Source organism: Stigmatopora argus, chromosome 17, assembly GCF_051989625.1.
Source record: "Stigmatopora argus isolate UIUO_Sarg chromosome 17, RoL_Sarg_1.0, whole genome shotgun sequence".
In the NCBI taxonomy this organism is placed as follows: Eukaryota; Metazoa; Chordata; class Actinopteri; order Syngnathiformes; family Syngnathidae; genus Stigmatopora; species Stigmatopora argus.
Window position 1 is genome coordinate 13,283,851 of NC_135403.1, and position 15,196 is coordinate 13,299,046.

The 15,196-nt window shown below is 42.4% G+C and overlaps 1 protein-coding gene across 1 annotated transcript in view; it reads left to right on the forward strand.

Moving 5' to 3' along the window:
• The window catches only part of LOC144091703 (cadherin-12-like), a 77,262-nt gene that overhangs the window by 22,344 nt on the left and 39,722 nt on the right, over window positions 1-15,196 (forward strand). The window contains exon 3 of the mRNA XM_077624274.1: window positions 9,795-10,089. Coding sequence (XP_077480400.1) covers window positions 9,795-10,089 — 295 coding nt within the window. The remainder of the gene's footprint in view (window positions 1-9,794; window positions 10,090-15,196) is intronic.

The following is a 15,196-nucleotide window of genomic DNA, read 5'->3' on the forward strand; positions in this document are numbered from 1 at the left end:
GACTTTAAAGAGCAGAAAAGATCACAGACCCCCTTTCAAAGGCAGATAAATGAGCCCAAGTGGACCACCGGCTGGGCCACTGGCGAAAAGGGGCTTTTAGAAGGTATCACCAGCTCGGCCTGAAAGTGCCATTCCCGCTCTTAGTTAGTCCACGTTGTGTATTTGTGAGCGTCTAGGTGGGCGTGAACGAGGAGCTAATTGGCGTCAACGTGTAATTGAGACAATTTTCTCCCTTTTTAACAATTTTGTGCTTACGTACTCGCCAAAGAATGCAGAATGAAAGGGGAACTGGACTACAAGACGCATTTTAATTGAATTCATCAGATGACTAAAAACAATCTGTATACGTACAAAGAAAATAGCCACCAGCTAACGTAACATCAATGTTTTTATATACGTAACTATAGCCCATAAAACTTGACATAAGCTGTTGGAGGTCTGACAAAAAAAAATATATATATATATAGGTCGCAGGTCTAGCCAAACTGTGAAGAAAGTATCACTGCTACCTTAAGTAGAAGTAATCGTATCAGACGGAACGAACACCCCCGAGTACCGATAAAGTCTTTTTTTGGTCCCAGCAGAAGGACACCAGGTCCTACGTGTCTATCATTGTCTCTGCAAGGAAAGATTCCAGATGCAGCACGTGTATATATCACGTGACAACATTTGCCATGTCAGCCCACCTGGCAGGCACGCGCATTCTTTTTTGTCGCCTCGTATTAATTTACAATTTACGTAGCCTTCGGGCCGCTCCGTAAAAGTCAACGATTTGAATCGGCCAGCGAACGGGCTCCCGAGTCAAATCCCATTTTGTCTGCTGAATCGCCCCCAATAGTTTCCGCTTGGACGGTGCGCACACACGCCGGGGTTGGCACGCGAGGGGACTCCGCTATTCTGTGTGGTCAGCACGTTCCAATACGGGCATTCGGGTCTCAACGGCGGACCCTGGGCTTCACGTGGAGATTATTCAAAAGTCTTGAGGGTCGACCAACTGCTGCTAATAAAGTAGTCTGTAAAAATTAGTCCCTAAAGAATGGTGCAGAAAATTATTCCACTACGACTACTGTATTTTCCAGACTATAAATTACAGTATTTTCATAGTTTGACTGGGATTATGACATATACTCAAGTGTCCCTTATGTGACTTGTTGGACAGATTGTATTTTTTCAGCTATACGTATTCAAAACCCTGTTAAAAGATTAATTTAACAGTTACCTATTTTGTCTGTTGTACTCTATTTTACTATGACTTTAACGTTTAATGTTCGTTCTTGGATTTTTTTGAGCAATTGAAAAAATGTCCTGGAAAAATGCTCATTTAAAAAAAAAATCTTAGTCTGTGAAGTATGGTAACTGAGTATAAGGAATCATATTTGAAGCAAATAAAGACGGGGGAAAAGTGCAAGTTTCGACGCAAACAAAGTCTTCTAAAAATTAAAGTCAACACTTTTAAAGCTTAAAATTGTCCTTTTTACGGTTTTGTTGGCCAGATTTTTGTTCTCAATGCCAAACATTCATGTCTTTTTGGGTTTAAGATGTCTGACGCAAACTTCCCGGGAAGTGCGTCCTCATTCGTCAAGTCAATTTTTATCTCCAATGGGAGCTCGCAGAATTTGTTGTCACAGTAATTCTGGGGAAGAGTTAGCGAAGCAGGAAGACGTCACGGATCAGCTAGTTATGCTGTCGTTGTTTGACTTTGTCCTTTGAGCCGCAAGCGACCCCGAAGATAACATTTCACTTCTTATTTTCCATCTGCGCAAACATGCTAAGGTCACTTTGGAAGCGCATATTTGGCCGTTTTAGTTCCAGTTCTCTCTATTTTTCGTCTGTCGTGTGCTGTATCGGAGAAATGCGGGACTTGGCGAAACGACCCCGTTTGACTTGACTTTCTTAACAAAAGCGTTTACGTTCAAAGCGACGCCACCTTTGCTAACGTCTGACCTCATTTAACCAAAGTGGCAAGCGGCCAAGTGACATTTTCGGATTGATTTAGCATGCTAATAATCTCTAATGCGTTTGCCTCGTGAACAGCCGCCGTTAAACTCGAAGGCAAACAACCGCGGCTGCTAATTGTCCTCACGGCCCGCCGAGGTGCAAATGAAGTTACGGAGCCGCCATTTTTAGCGGCGTCACCCGGGCTCGCGTTAAAGCCACTGAGCATGTTTTACTCATCCGAGGATGCGTCTTGTTAAAAAGTCTGTCGTCTTTAAGAGGTGATATTATGGAAAATGGACTTTTAAATGTTTGTTTGCAACGGGGAATTGAGCCCGGGGACCCGCGGAAATTGAGAATGAAGGGAAATGATTAAAGACACCCCTATTTTTTGTTTATATTATTGTGGAAAAATATATTCTGACACCCGTTAGTCGTAGTTAACAGGTTTATATGAGCGCTGACCTACCAAGAAAGATATGTTTTGGACCAAAACGCTGACGAAAGAGAGCAGATGTCCTTCGTGTTTCCACTGTACTGTGCTCAGCCTATAAAAGACGAGTCTTGCAATAAAGCCGGTCTTGCCTCCAGTCTGGAACCGGATCATAATCTTGATTTTATTCCAACTCCAATGATATCTATCGATATAATTGCATAGAATGGTCATAAATGTTCCTTTAATTGAAATTCCAAAATCATTTTATGCTGATCGTTGATTCATTTTTCGTTCCGCTTATCCTCACAATTGTCGCGGGGGTGCCGGATCTTTCAGCTAATTATGGGCAGCCATAGTTATAGCCATAGCTATGTTGGCAGCCAATCACAAGGCAGGAAACCGAGTTCACTCTTAAAAATGAATCGGTTATAGATTCGATTTTTAAATGTCTTTTTACAGCCAAAACATTTCAATTCTTCTGCTAAACTTTCTTGGAGGACTTTGATGGCGTTTTAGAGTCTTTCAGGAGACCAAAAGTCACAAAGGACTGTCAATTTTCGTTTTTTGCCATTACTGATTAATCAATTTGCGTTCCGAGCAGCACGCCGTTCGTCCCCGGGTGCGCCTCCTCCACATCATTGCACATTAGCGCTTGAAGCGGCGAGGACGTCAGGGGGTTAACCTGCCAATTAGGTCACGCGGAACGCCGACGACGTGCGAAGGAATGTCGGCCGTTAGCGTTGCGATCGCTGAGCCGTTAAGTCTCTCACATTATCTTCTGATTGATTGTAATAAGACTCACGCTGGTTCGGATTGGAACGTTAATTTGATCTTTTGGGGTTAATTCCATTCTGAATCATGCAGGAACTACGCTATTTTTCTGATTAAAAGTTGCACTGGAGTAAAAAATCATTTGGAGAAGGGATTAGCAGAAACCGAGAAAAAACATTAAACGTTGTTTTGAACCAAATGTACGCATTAGCATAACTAGCTGAAATGTAATTTACATTTTTTTAATCGTCCTTACTGACAGTGAGGACTGAATAAATTAGGTGTTTAAAATATTTCGTTTTTTCACCATTTTGAAAAATAAGAAACTATATTTTTTTTGTTTGGTTCTCTTAATGAATTTGCAAAATACAAATAAAAAATAGATATACATTTAAATTCAAAATACTCGAGAGAATTTCCAGTTTTTGTAATTAAAACAAAACATTTTCTTCTCAAGTCCAGTTGAACTAGAAGAAAAAGAAAGGATGACTTTTAACCCGGAAAATACGGTCAGTCCAATTTCGGAATAAGCTGAACTATTAACGAAAAATCGAAGCGACATTTGTTCACGGCGTAAATATGGACTCCTGACCGTGGTAGTAATAATTCCCGCACTACGAGACTGCCGGCGACCTTGGGAATGTCAAAAAAAGTCTACGGCGGCGGCGTGACGACCAGGTGACGAGCCAGCGCTTCTGACACTGGAAGACGAAAGGTCGCTCATTTAAATAAAAGTCAATAAAGCACTTTTACGGCAAAGGGGGGCAGCGCCGCATCTACTTCTGAGTGCTTTGCTCCCTCCCTCGCTCTCCGATGACCGTCGTCATCTTTTATCGATCCTCACGCCTCCGCAGAGATTTATTAGGAATCTAAACTTCCCATGAGTAGTCGCCAGGGAGGAAGTGAAGCACCTTTGCCGCCACGCTCCATTAAATGCGCCCCGGTTCAAACGGTTTGGCGTTTTCTTGTTTCTTGTCCGGCGGACAAAAAGCCGTCGTAAAAGCTGCTTTTCTCGAAGCTCTAAAGATCGTAATCGTGAATCTAAAAGAGCCACGACACACAAACGGATTGGTCTCTCGTCGTCAACTAGTGCCTAGCCACATGCTAAAAACAAGTGACTAAAATTATGTTTTGTTTTGTTTTTTTGTCACCCTACCAGAATACTTTAACTCTTCTTTAGACATTGAGGTTGATAAATGGCCAATCACAGCACTTTGTCTTCTTATTTTGCAAATAATTTAAACAACTTTGTCCAATGGCTGCCACTCCTCCCACTTCAAATGATTGACCATCTATTGCGTCATGATTGTCACCATAATTACGTACCCGCATCCCATTTTCCTTATTAAAAGACTGTTTAGAAAGAGCGCTCCTATTTCTACGATAAATGTCGCTGGACAAACTGCCTATAAAATCAAAGCTAATGACATCCATTCGTCTGTCCTGTCCAAAAAAAAAATATATATATATGTTTTTTTGCCGACTTAATGGACTTTTCGGTCTCGTATTTCCACGGAAATGCGCTCGCCATTAGTATCGCTTACAAGCGTGTTCGTCTTGTCCGCACCTTGACATTCACGTGTCCGATTTTGGGGAAAAAATGTCTGCAATGCTTAATTAAGTGTGAGATGAGAAAATGCAATCGACCCGATCGATATCGGTCGCTCAAGTCGTATGTGGCGGGTGTGATAAGACACTGGCAGCTGTTTCGATATTTGACCTTTGTGTCCATATCGTCAATAAATACATAGTCGTGCAAATGGCAAGTGTAGCGTGAGCTAACCCTGCCGAAATGGAATAATTAAGATAGCAAGTTTCTAAAAATGATCATTAAAGGTCATCTGGTGTTATACTGGACCCATCGGAAAACTGTGACTGTTCGTTTAATAGATTGGACGTCCTTTAGTATTAATGGGAAGCAACCGGTCAAGTACAGAGTCGAAAAATACACAAAAACACACGACCAAGTTAAGTTATGATTCTTTAAATTCTGGTCAAGCTGCAAGTTACTCTCACTAATTGAAAATGCCTCAGAATTAAGACCTTATAATAATAGCGAAAGGTCACCTGGACAATCGGAAAACCACAAATCCACTATTATTTTCGTGGATTTAACGTGTAGAAACAAGATGGCTACTACCAGGTTAAGGTTCTTTCATTTTCGGTCTGGTTACAAGTCGCTCTATGTCACATGTGTCAAAGTGGCGGCCCGGGGGCTAAATCTGGCCCGCCACATCATTTTGTATGGCCCGGGAAAGTAAATCATGAGTGCTGACTTTCTATTTTAGGATCAAATTAAAAGAGTATAGATGTATATTAAATTTCCTGATTTTCCCTCTTTTAAATCATTAATTGTAATTTTTTAATCTATTTTTTCTGTGTTTTTAGTTCAAAAATCATTTTGTAAAATCTTAAAGTATATAAAAAAAGCTAAAATAACATTGTTTAAGATCTATAAAAAACTGAATATTCAGGGATTTAATCCAGTTCTTTTAATCCATTTATTAAAAAAAAAAATCTAAATATTATATCTAAAATGGTCCGGCCCACATGAAACCGAGTTGACATTAATGCAGTCCGCGAACCAACCCGAGTCTGACACTCTTGCTCTACGTGATCAGAGTCTACGTGGAAAGACCTGGGAATCCACCCGTTCTGGGCCCGGCGTCTTATCTCTTCAATTTTGTGGCCTGGCTCGGAAAACACACTGATAGCGCGTACTTTTTCAAACGAGTCTCGGTTTAGCCGTCGTCGACTGAGAAACGGCGATATCCATCAGCTATAATAACCGGGCCGCTTTGGCGCTGCCGTACTGTACTTGGGCGCTAGCGTATCAGCTGAAGCTGTATCTCCATCGAATAACTTGCAAAAGTTAATTGGATCGGCGAGATGAATAACATGATGTAATACATGCTAAGGTGAAGCATTACACGGTTAGCGTACATACCGCGCAAACAAAGGATCACGAAAATATGCAAGTCGGCGGATGATATTTAAAGATTATTCTTCACGTTTTACTACTTTCCCGTTGCAAGTCATTCATTGAAACATTAATTGACATTGAAAAATATTCAGATAAACTATTATTACAATTATTTTTGGGGCTAAAAAAGATAGAAAATTTGACTTACTGTTTTTTCTGTTAAGGAAAGTTTTAGTGTTCGTACCTCATTAGCAGCAGTAGGCGTCCAATCTCTCAACTGGGATAGTTGGCGTCCATTGTTTGTTTCAGTAATATTGACGGCCATAAATGCCAATCAGTTTTGACTGGGAGGGCTGGCGGCGTTTGGATGATCTTCAGAAAATGTTGTTTATTTTTCTGTGAAGAAAAAGCTTACGTTAACTTAACTCATTAACAAAGATAGATGACAAATTATTTCAACTGGGATGGCTGGCGTGGAATGATGTTTCAGTGCCAGTCTAGTGTGTGCGGGTGGCTTTTATGTGGGTGTGCAAGTGGCTTTTGTGTGGGTGAAAAAAGCAATCAGAACTCAGGAGGATAGGTGATGGAAAAAAATAAGTTTTTTGTTGTTTTTGTGAAATATGAAAAACAAACAATTGTTTTTTGTCATGAACTCAAAAAAGCAGTGAGGTCTTACTTTCATATATATTATTAACCCCTTACACATTTTCAAAAAGACGCACATAATGTTTTTTATTGACTATATGTTATGCTAATTTTCATAATTTATTTGGTCCTCTATATTAAAAGATGTAATTTCTTAAATTGTCAATCACCCAGGAGAAATATCTATTCTTTGGTTATGAAAAAAAAAAATCTTTATTTTGGTGCGACTCGTCATCCGAAAAACACATAAAATGTTAATCTAATATCCCATTTTCCGGGTTGGACCTGCGATTGCCGTGAAAAAACGAATTTTCCTCTATAGTTGCATCCGCATAATGCCTGCCGCTACTATCCGTGCTCTCGGAATATGAATCATAAGCGTGATATCCATATTAATGGTATTTTGCACATAGTGTTGCTCCACTGGCGTGATGTGCATCTCATCTGCAATGCACAAAGGTTGCATATTGATTAATTTGACTGATTTGAGCGCAGAACGTTAGCAGCCTGCGTAGCAAACGGCGTAATTGGATTTCCGCTGCCGGGATTTAACGCCGGAGAACGGGAACCCGAGAACCCTGACCAGGCGGGGGCGCTGTTCGGCGAGGGCGAAAACACGGGATGCATTTCATTTTGCGTTGTCAACTGTGAGAGGAATTCGAAACGAGCCGCTGTGTGTGATTAGGAAATTATCTCATGGCGAGGCGGCATGTGGCTCATAGCCCGAGGGTATTTGTGTACGCGCCTTTCCGAGGAAGCGGCGGGGCAGGAATTGGCGGTGAGCGCAGCTGCGTCACGGTATTGAGGTTCAGGGTTTGAATTTGAGAGATTTTAGTGGTCTCAAACACCGCTGGAAATGGAGCCTGGTTGGGGTGCCTTTTTGTACCTCGCAAAAAGGAAGAATTCTCTCCTACTTGTCCTGAAATTGCTTGTTTTGGAAAGACATGAGTGGTCGAGAGGATATATTTTCCCGCCTGGTGCCACTTTGGGATTGAGTTCCACATTCGACATTGCTTTTCGGGGAAAAACAGTGATGTTACCATGCAGCTCACATAACAAGTAGACTAGACTAAGTGTTGAAAGCATATTTTGAGCGTCATCTAATTTTAATTATGCCTTTTTTGCCTCCACTTTGAATTTAAATGATACATCTGAGCCTCTTTCAATTTCGTCTTACGACTCATCGCACGATAAATACAACGAGTCTCGTCTACCGCTCTTTATTGAGTCGTAAGCCCTTCATCGACGCAGCGGCAAACCGTTCCATAGCTTATTTGTTATTTTGGAATACTTTTTGACAATATTCTATATTGAAAACCCCTGATTACGGAACTTGGACTACTGTATTTTAACCTCTCACCTTTTTTTAATTAGCTTTCTTCCCAAAACCTCTGCGACGCGACATTCCCGTCCTGGGTTGCAGCTTTTCCTCACCCCATTGCATAAGACGCCACAGATGTTGCACTCTTTCTCAGTCCGATTGTAAACTCGCTCGGAGGACGATTAGCGGCGGCGCTGGCAACGGACCGTCTGCGGGATTCTCAAGGCGCCGCCAGCAAAGTCTGGAGAAAAGCGCTTCCACGCGACTATTAGCATCTGCCGCCGACGAGTCGGCGCAAAGAAAGAGCAGCCGATAACCAAAGATGGTAAATGAAACAACAGCTTGGCAAATTTGTAAGCCATCCCCCGCCCCCCACGGCTGCGCCTCCGCAATCTGTTCAGAGCCCTGAAAGAAACACTGTATTTTATTAAAAACCACCAAACCCGCAAGCGCAAGTTTCAAGGGGGCACCCGGGGGCCAATACGATCGTAAATTCGACGGCCGACTGCCAAAAAGTGCCCACAGGAGGCGGCAAACTTTGATTTGAAGCAACAAAAAGCAGACTTGGGGGTAATTGCCTTTACCAAAGCTGACACCGGTATGGGTTTTCGAGGGGGAAAGAGGATTGGACAACTATTGTGTGTATTTACAAAGTCTCCAAATCAGAGCATCTGGTTTCCATCAAACAGTCTCAATCATTTGGCTTAAACAATTGATGTGATCACATCATTTGCGGGAATCGCTTCTCCGATCCGGGACAACATCCCTGAATGTCGAATGTCCAAACCAGTCTCCCAAGAGATGTGAAAGTTCCTAGTCGCAGAAAGTTCAGAGCATGCGAAAGGATACTTTATGAGTACTTCAGCGCTATTAAGACATTCATACAAGGTAGAAAACGTAGGTCAACACTGATAAATGATACATGTGATGATAATAAACTCAACAAAAGGCCCTTAAGGACGCAGTCTTTAGCGCAGACATCAGAAGTTGATCAAAAGACGTCGACTGGAGTGAAGCTGCAGTTTGATGAGCGATCTGAAGTAAAATGCAGCGTTGTCACTTGGCCCGAGATGTATCGCCGACCGTTAGAACGAGTCCAACAAAGACAAAGTCAGAGGTCACGCCGGGCCGGTAGCGGCGGAGTATTCCCTCGCCGGGGCGCTTTGAATAGAACCGGGTCTTAATATCTGCGGCGGTAATGTATTATTTATGAGAGATTTATCCTCATTAGTCAAAGGAACATTCTGACAGCGCAATCATTTGCTTTCCCTCAGAACGGCGTCTGGAGAGCTTTTGAGTTTCTGCCCACCGTCCCGGACCGGTTGCGGTCCAGGGAAATCGGATTGGACGTCTAGTGGCATCAATGCCAGCCTTCGCAATTTCTATAAATATAGTCATCAAATGCAGTGAATTAGGGAATACAGCAGGAGGTTAACAATTAGCCACGTTCTACAATCCGATCACGAGGTCGGGAATTTTTAGAAGACTGGAATTGGGTGAAAAACAGTTTTTAAGATTTGTGGTACATTTCTAAGAGAGCGGAATCGGATGGCAAAAGATTGTGCTTGTAAGAATTTTTAATAGCTACACAGAAGCAAAATAATAATAATAAACATATGTATATTTTGTAATCAATTCATTCCGGAGGTATCAGATCGGAATGGGCAGGTTCTCCAAATCAGGAGACGCAAACTCAGTAGCAAAAATACAAAAATATGTCATCTGCTGATTTTTTGGGGGGTTTGTATTTTTCCCTATGGCAGCTGCACACCGATATGGATCAGGGCGACAGCGCGGTCAAGTACACGCTGTCGGGCGAAGGGGCCGGCTCCATTTTTACCATCGACCAAACCACGGGAGACATCCACGCCTTGAGGAGTCTGGACCGCGAGGAGAAGCCTTACTACACGCTTCGCGCGCAGGCCGTGGACCTGGACAACAACAAACCGCTGGAGCCCGAGTCGGAGTTCGTCATCAAGGTGCAAGACATCAACGACAACGAGCCAAAGTTTTTGGAGGGGCCGTATCGGGCCAGCGTTCCCGAGATGTCGCCAGTGGGTAAGTCGGGGAACGTGACCTAACTTCATTCTTGAGTGAATCCAAATGAGTTTTAGAATTGAGAGGGTGGCAGCAAATGAATGAGAGGATTGGAAGCCCGGTGCCATCATTTGCAGACAAATGTGACGATGGGCAGTGAATGAAAGATTAATCGTCGGAATGGTTTTGGGTTAGGGTTAGGGGGTCTGTGTTTTAGATCAGGGGTGCGCAAACTACGGCGCGATGCCCAGTTTTTATTGGCCGGGAGTGAATTTTGAATATGGCCAGCACAAGAAGCTATATTTTAATCAAACTATTTTATCTGGATTTGAATACAATACTGCATTTACAAATAAGATCTTGGCCATTTACATACTACAGTTCTCAGCATTTGTCCAAAAACCTTGAGTTTCCTTTTGTTATCAATATTTTGTACCACATTCTCCCCCACAAAAGACTCCCAAAATGTGGGTCATAACACTGATTCATTACCTGCGTTCTAGAAAAAGAGCGTCGAGTCTGAGGAGGGAAGCTAGATTTTAAACTACAAAGCACTCACCGTGTTATAATAAAGCCATAAAAGCACGGGTAGCGTTTTATGACAATGCGCATCTTAACTCCGACTTGAAACGATATCTCTCAGGCATTTGCTCGGCGCACCCGTGTAAAATCTGGGTCGACTTGTCATTTCGTCAGAATGAATAATGATATTCCGTCGGCCTTCATTATCTGGGCGACCAGGAGTAAACGCAAACGGAGCCCTGGGGAACTCCACTTTTAATTTTCAGTGGCAATGAGGTGTAACCGCGAATCAACAGTAGGTGAATCCCCGGCCCAAACAAATCCCGCCGGAAGCCGTGAATGAAAGTGTTGGCAAACCGGCGTACAAAGTCTTCTTTTTCCCGTCTGTTGGGGAACTGGAAGCGAAGTATTGAAGCTTAGAGGGGTTTCTCTTACTTTGTTATACTCTAAACTTGACAACACGTGAGTCTTAGTTCGGGGGAAAGCGCAGATAAATCCAAATTTTGAGGGAAAAATTTATAAATATAGTGCAGTTTTAAGTTTTACGAACCCTTGTAGTAGCGCTCCCTTGAAACACTATGTATTCCAAAAACTGTATTAGTTTTATAATTTAGCATACATCGTGTTTCATGGGAGCGCTACTACAAGGGTTCGTAAAACTTAAAACTGCTTCTCCGCGGATCAGGCGTCAACTGTTACTACTAAGGTTTGGACCTTCACAATAAAAGTCCCGTACTTGTATAAACTTACAGAAATCTTACTAATAGAATCAAGACACTGTTCAAGCAAGTAACAATAATAGTGATAATTTTTTAATCAGGTCATTTACGTTGTCTTATGAGTTCAGATTTATTTATTTTCCATGGATTGACAGTGATGTATTTATTTTGTAAATTTTTATGGTAAAGAGGTCAAAAGTCAGAATTTTTTTTTTTCTTTCTAATAACTCAAGAATTAATTTTAAAAATTCAAACTTGCGGCATGTGTTAAGTCCACGATCCAAAATTTCCTGTTTTGCTTTCGGTTCTTAAGTCTGACAGCGCTGTATTTATTTTGTACACAGATATATTTATTTTATAAATTTTCAGGACGAAGGTCAGAAAATGATTTTTTTTCCAATAACTCAAGAATTAGAAAAATAAGATTTTCAAACCAGCAGCATGTGTTCAGTCCAAAATCCAGAATTGCCTGTTTGTTTCCGTTCTTAAGTCCGCCATATTTACAAGTTGTTCCGTCAATTCACTTGTGGACAAGGTGACGTTTGTCGACAGTGTTCTTTTCCAGGCTGCTGGGAAACTACAGCATCGATGTCAATAATGACACGTAATAATTTCCACTAAAGCCTTGAGGGTGAAAACGAAGGCGGCAAGATTTCAATTGTTGTCTACAACGTTAACTTGTATCTTTCAAAAGGCCCATCATGTGTCATGTTGCCGGGTTACAAAACTCCATTTAACACGTGAAAACAAAACGAAAACCTGAGGAAAGTTCACGCTAGAGATTAAGCGAATGACGAATGTGCGTAATTAGCGCAACGCCGGCGTTCTGCTTTGTGTCGCGTATGAGCTATAAATGTAGCAATTTTTGTTGATAGCTTTCATAATGAAAGCGCAGATTGTTTTTTGTTCCGCAACAGTCAGCTCTCTTTGTTCAGCGTTTAGCCCGTCATTTTTCAGCGCCGTTGCGTTTCCAGGCGGAATTTGCCATGGCGGAAACCGAATCGTCCGCAAGGCCACCCGGGCCCCTGAGGGCGCCGGGATAAATAATTCAGACGGTTTTCTTGTTTGGAATGGAAACATGGGGACATCAGAACGCGCAAGCTGGAGAATATTCAAAAAGCGCCCCGAGAAATCCAGGTTCTTGTGCCGAGTCGGACCGTACCGAACCGTCCTTTTTTGTCCGGCAAGGTCGACACGTGCTAAACGTGGCGTGCCTGCAGAGTGGGCAGAAAAGTTGAGTGGATTTATCATGTTGTCAGGGTTCGCTAATTCGGTAACAAGGGTTCAGGGTGAGCGCAGGTGTTGAAAGCGGCGGCCCGGGGATTAGATCCGGCACCCCACATCACGTTGCGCGCCCCGTGTAAGTTAAGCGTGGGTGTCGATTGTCGGTTTCATGCTGAAATTCAAATGAATATTATAGATAGAAACTAGGGATGTCCCGAATCAGAAATCGGACCGGAATTGCTCGGAAATCGGGATCCAATGGCGTCTTTTTCGGAGAATTGGGTTAAAAAGATCGGGTTTTGAAAATGTTTTGCGATGGCATTCAAGGTCACGCCATGTCCATAAGATCTAACACAGAGGTCTCCAAACCGGTCCTGGAGGGCCGCTGTGGGTGCAGGTTTTTGTTCCAACCGATCCAACACAAACAGTTTAACCAATGAGGTTTCTGCTGAAAAAAGAAGCACCTGACTGCAATCCACTGATTACACTTCTAGGATACCAGATTGGTGGAAAGGTTTCCTCTTACCGGTTGGAACGAAAACCTGCACCCACTGCGGCCCTTTCTGGAATAGTTTGGGGACCACTGATTCTAACACTTCCATTTTTCAATAAAAAGTACATTTCGACTCTAAAACAGGATTATGGTTTTAAACCAGAGTCCAGATTTTCAAACCTTAACTTTCGAATCGTGAACTGACGGCATAGTGAGCGGTCGCGAGTGGCCGATCGGGGGAAAGCGCTCCCTCGCTCGCCCCGCAGACTCCTGACATTTAAGATGGAGAGCGAGAGCCCGCTATTCGCGGCCGATCCCCGGGAGAGCGGATCAAGGTAACCTGCCGGAAGACAAGTTGCTCTCCTTTGGAATGGCAATGACGACCTCAGAACGGGAATAAAACCCACAGGCGGGCCCACACAAAAAACAACAACATACCAACTGAAGAAAAATATTTCTTAAAATCACATCTCATTGTTTTCAAACAAGTAGCTTTTTCAGGGACTCGCCTCCTTCTCTGGGGAAGGCTGGCCACAGACAGGCCTTTTCTTAACGGTACTCGGCCGTTTGGTCGCCGGACTTTTGGTCGCCAGACTTTTGGTCGCCCGGAAGGTTATTGATAATTAATAGGCTATTTGGAAAGGGCTGATTTTTGTAAAAGAAGGTAGATTATCGCCATCTGGCGGAAAAAGAACAGTTTTAGGTCTCCTTTGTTACATAACGGCTGCAGAGGACTTTTTCACCAGCAGAGGGCAGTGTTCCAACGGTATTTGTGTATAACGCGCACTTACACTTGAACTTTGCTTCAGTTTTTTGTAACAAAATTTTGCACGTTTTACTCGAATAAATACGTTAGTTGCAAAAAACGAGTTGTGGACTGGCAGAGACAGGATGAAGGATGGAGACTTGGGTGGGACAAGAAGAACTTTTCTTTTAGACTTTTGTTTTTCCCATGCCTGACCGCAGAGATTTTGTTTGAACTCCTGTGATTTGTCCTTATTTTCTAATTTACTTGATTTTGTTTGTATCATTTTATCGTCTCGGAGTCAAGTTTGTACCTTCTTCCGTCCACTAGTGAGAATAAAAGAATTAGCGAATAGAAGCTGTTTATTTGAGAGCACACGAAAAATTGCATCCTCTACAGAGCGACAGCCAAGTGTTTTCCGCCGGGCCCAACCCCTGGCGTCGCCACGGCAACAGCTCTCTGGTTAATAAGATGATTGACAGAACACTAATTAACTGAAACCGATGATCTCGCAAACACGTCTGATGGATTTCCCCATCCTGTTATCGACACGATTTTAGATTATAATAGACTTATTTACACGACGCATTAAAAAGCTCCTATTGCGCTCGGCTGGATTCGACAATAAACGATAACCAGTCATTAACTGATTATCTCTCTATTGGGTGCTCAGTAAAATGTGATTTTTTGTTTTTTACATTTTTATCATTCTTTTGTCATTTACAGCAAGAAAACAATACATTGACAGTATAAGTACACAAACAACATTTTTAAAAACTGTCCTCTAATCCCTAATTTTTGGAGGTAATCAAAGCGCAAGTAATTCTTTTAGCTAAATTTAAGGTTTGTTCTATTGATGACCCTCCAAAAAACCTCACTTTTCAAAAAAATTGTTCACGTTTCTACATTTTTTGAATGATTGATTTAATGGCAGAATTGCTCTACAAATTCTTGCACCGTTATAAAAAATTACCCCCGCTAAATTTCCCCCAAAATACTCACCAATCAACACGAAATTTGCTGGACGTCACGTGCCGAGAGAAAATCCAAGACGCAATTCTGAAATGGAACAGGAAGTAGAAATCAGGTTAAAAATCGGAAAATTTCTGCAAATTTATTCAGCATAAAATTTGAAAAATGGATCCATTAGCAAAACATATAAATTCCCGACTTCCAAACAGCGAACATCTCATCATGACTTTTAATTACAGTGCAGAACCGACCAATCGTGGAGCGATTCGAACGTTCTTAATGTCAATTCATCACGACATAAATGCCGCCATTTCTGACAAAGCGACTGTTGTGCGTAGCCATTACAAAAAAACACCCAAGACAACTCTTCGGGATCAGCGTATCACTCTGACATTAAAAGGTGTTGGCGCTTATTGCGGGTTGCGGTCGCCACGGCAACGGCGTCACGCTCTG